Source organism: Berghia stephanieae, chromosome 4, assembly GCF_034508935.2.
Source record: "Berghia stephanieae isolate SIO BIC M18660-M18661 chromosome 4, UCSD_Bste_1.3, whole genome shotgun sequence".
NCBI classification, from domain to species: Eukaryota; Metazoa; Mollusca; class Gastropoda; order Nudibranchia; family Aeolidiidae; genus Berghia; species Berghia stephanieae.
Window position 1 is genome coordinate 19,688,953 of NC_088363.1, and position 1,158 is coordinate 19,690,110.

The 1,158-nt window shown below is 40.8% G+C and overlaps 1 protein-coding gene across 3 annotated transcripts in view; it reads left to right on the top strand.

Moving 5' to 3' along the window:
- Positions 1–546: 546 nt before the first annotated feature.
- Positions 547–1,158, top strand: part of LOC144970182 (endoglucanase A-like) — a 15,497-nt gene continuing 14,885 nt past the window's right edge. Inside the window, exon 1 of one of the 3 annotated variants that reach the window (XM_078909559.1) lies at positions 547–594. Coding sequence is in view for 1 of the 3 variants with exons in the window: in XM_078909558.1 (XP_078765684.1) it covers positions 745–747 (3 nt within the window). In the remaining 2 variants the exon portion in view is untranslated. Of the gene's footprint in view, positions 595–662; positions 748–783; positions 805–1,158 lie in introns of those variants that run through there. The other 2 variants (XM_078909558.1, XM_078909560.1) reach the window with 2 other exon arrangements.

Consider the following 1,158-nt stretch of genomic DNA (forward strand, 5'->3'; position numbering starts at 1 on the left):
GGTCACCTGTTGTAGTCCTTCACAGCCATTAGGCACATGAAGCATACAGCGAAACGGCATTGCAAATGTTTGCTACCCTTTGGAAAGGTCGCTATCGCAAAGTTCTTTCTGTCAGATCTAAAAATAAACATCAACCCAATGACTGCTGGGTGGATAGGAGGGTCTGGAAAAATCGGGATCGATCTCGGTCTCTGCATATACCGCGAGTGCTCTAACAACTTAGCTATCGGGACCCCTGATCATATATCAGCAACAATTAGTCTTTGTTCTTTAATCCTGGTGATTTTAGATATCTTCATGGTATGGAGTCCTCATTATTTGATTCTTGATTTGCAAAATTTAGTATTTAGACTGAACTGTTTATTTATAGTCACTGCAGACTTATCAGTAATATCAGTAATCCTATCCGGTAATATGAACAATCCGGAATATAGCAGCTATACTTACGATGAAATACTTGCGTTTAACAGGTTTGAATACATTGAAACTGCTAGGTAGAAAAGTTCAAGATTCTACTATAACTTTAGTCACTCTAGAGAGAGAGAGAGAGAGAGAGAGAGAGAGAGAGAGAGAGAGCAGCTGTACGGACCAGAGGTAAGACAGTATCTAATTGACTTACATAGTGGATAATGAAAACGTCGCTGCTTGAAGCTCGGAGAAATAGATAACAATATATATAATAAGGCGTCGCAGTCCTTGCCGTGAACTGTTTTTGTTGAAGTGGATCTAACGATTTCTATAGAGATGGTTCTCCATTTCTCTCTGTCCTGTGCCAGTAGTTTTAGTTGAGAGAGGTCTTTGTTGGTATGGAGGTGTCTTGGAAGAGATGGTTCTTGATTTTGCTGGGTGCTGGCTGTTTGGTCGTGTTGTGATGAGTCTAGGTGTTGTTTGTAGTACTGTTGAAGATCTTGGTTTAGTGATGTTGGGAGTGAGGTGGGTGTTCTGCCAGCGTACTTTTTGCCATTCTGTGACAGGTATTCCTCCATGGCCGTTTGTGCAGGGATTGACTCGTCTCGCCTAAGAATAATATGTCCGCAAAGTTTCCATATTTGGTATTTGATGGTGTCGCTGATTGGTCTCTTTTGGCAGCGTTCGTATAGTTCGTCATTTGATATTTTATCTGGCCAATATATTCCTAACATTGTTCTTAGATGTTTT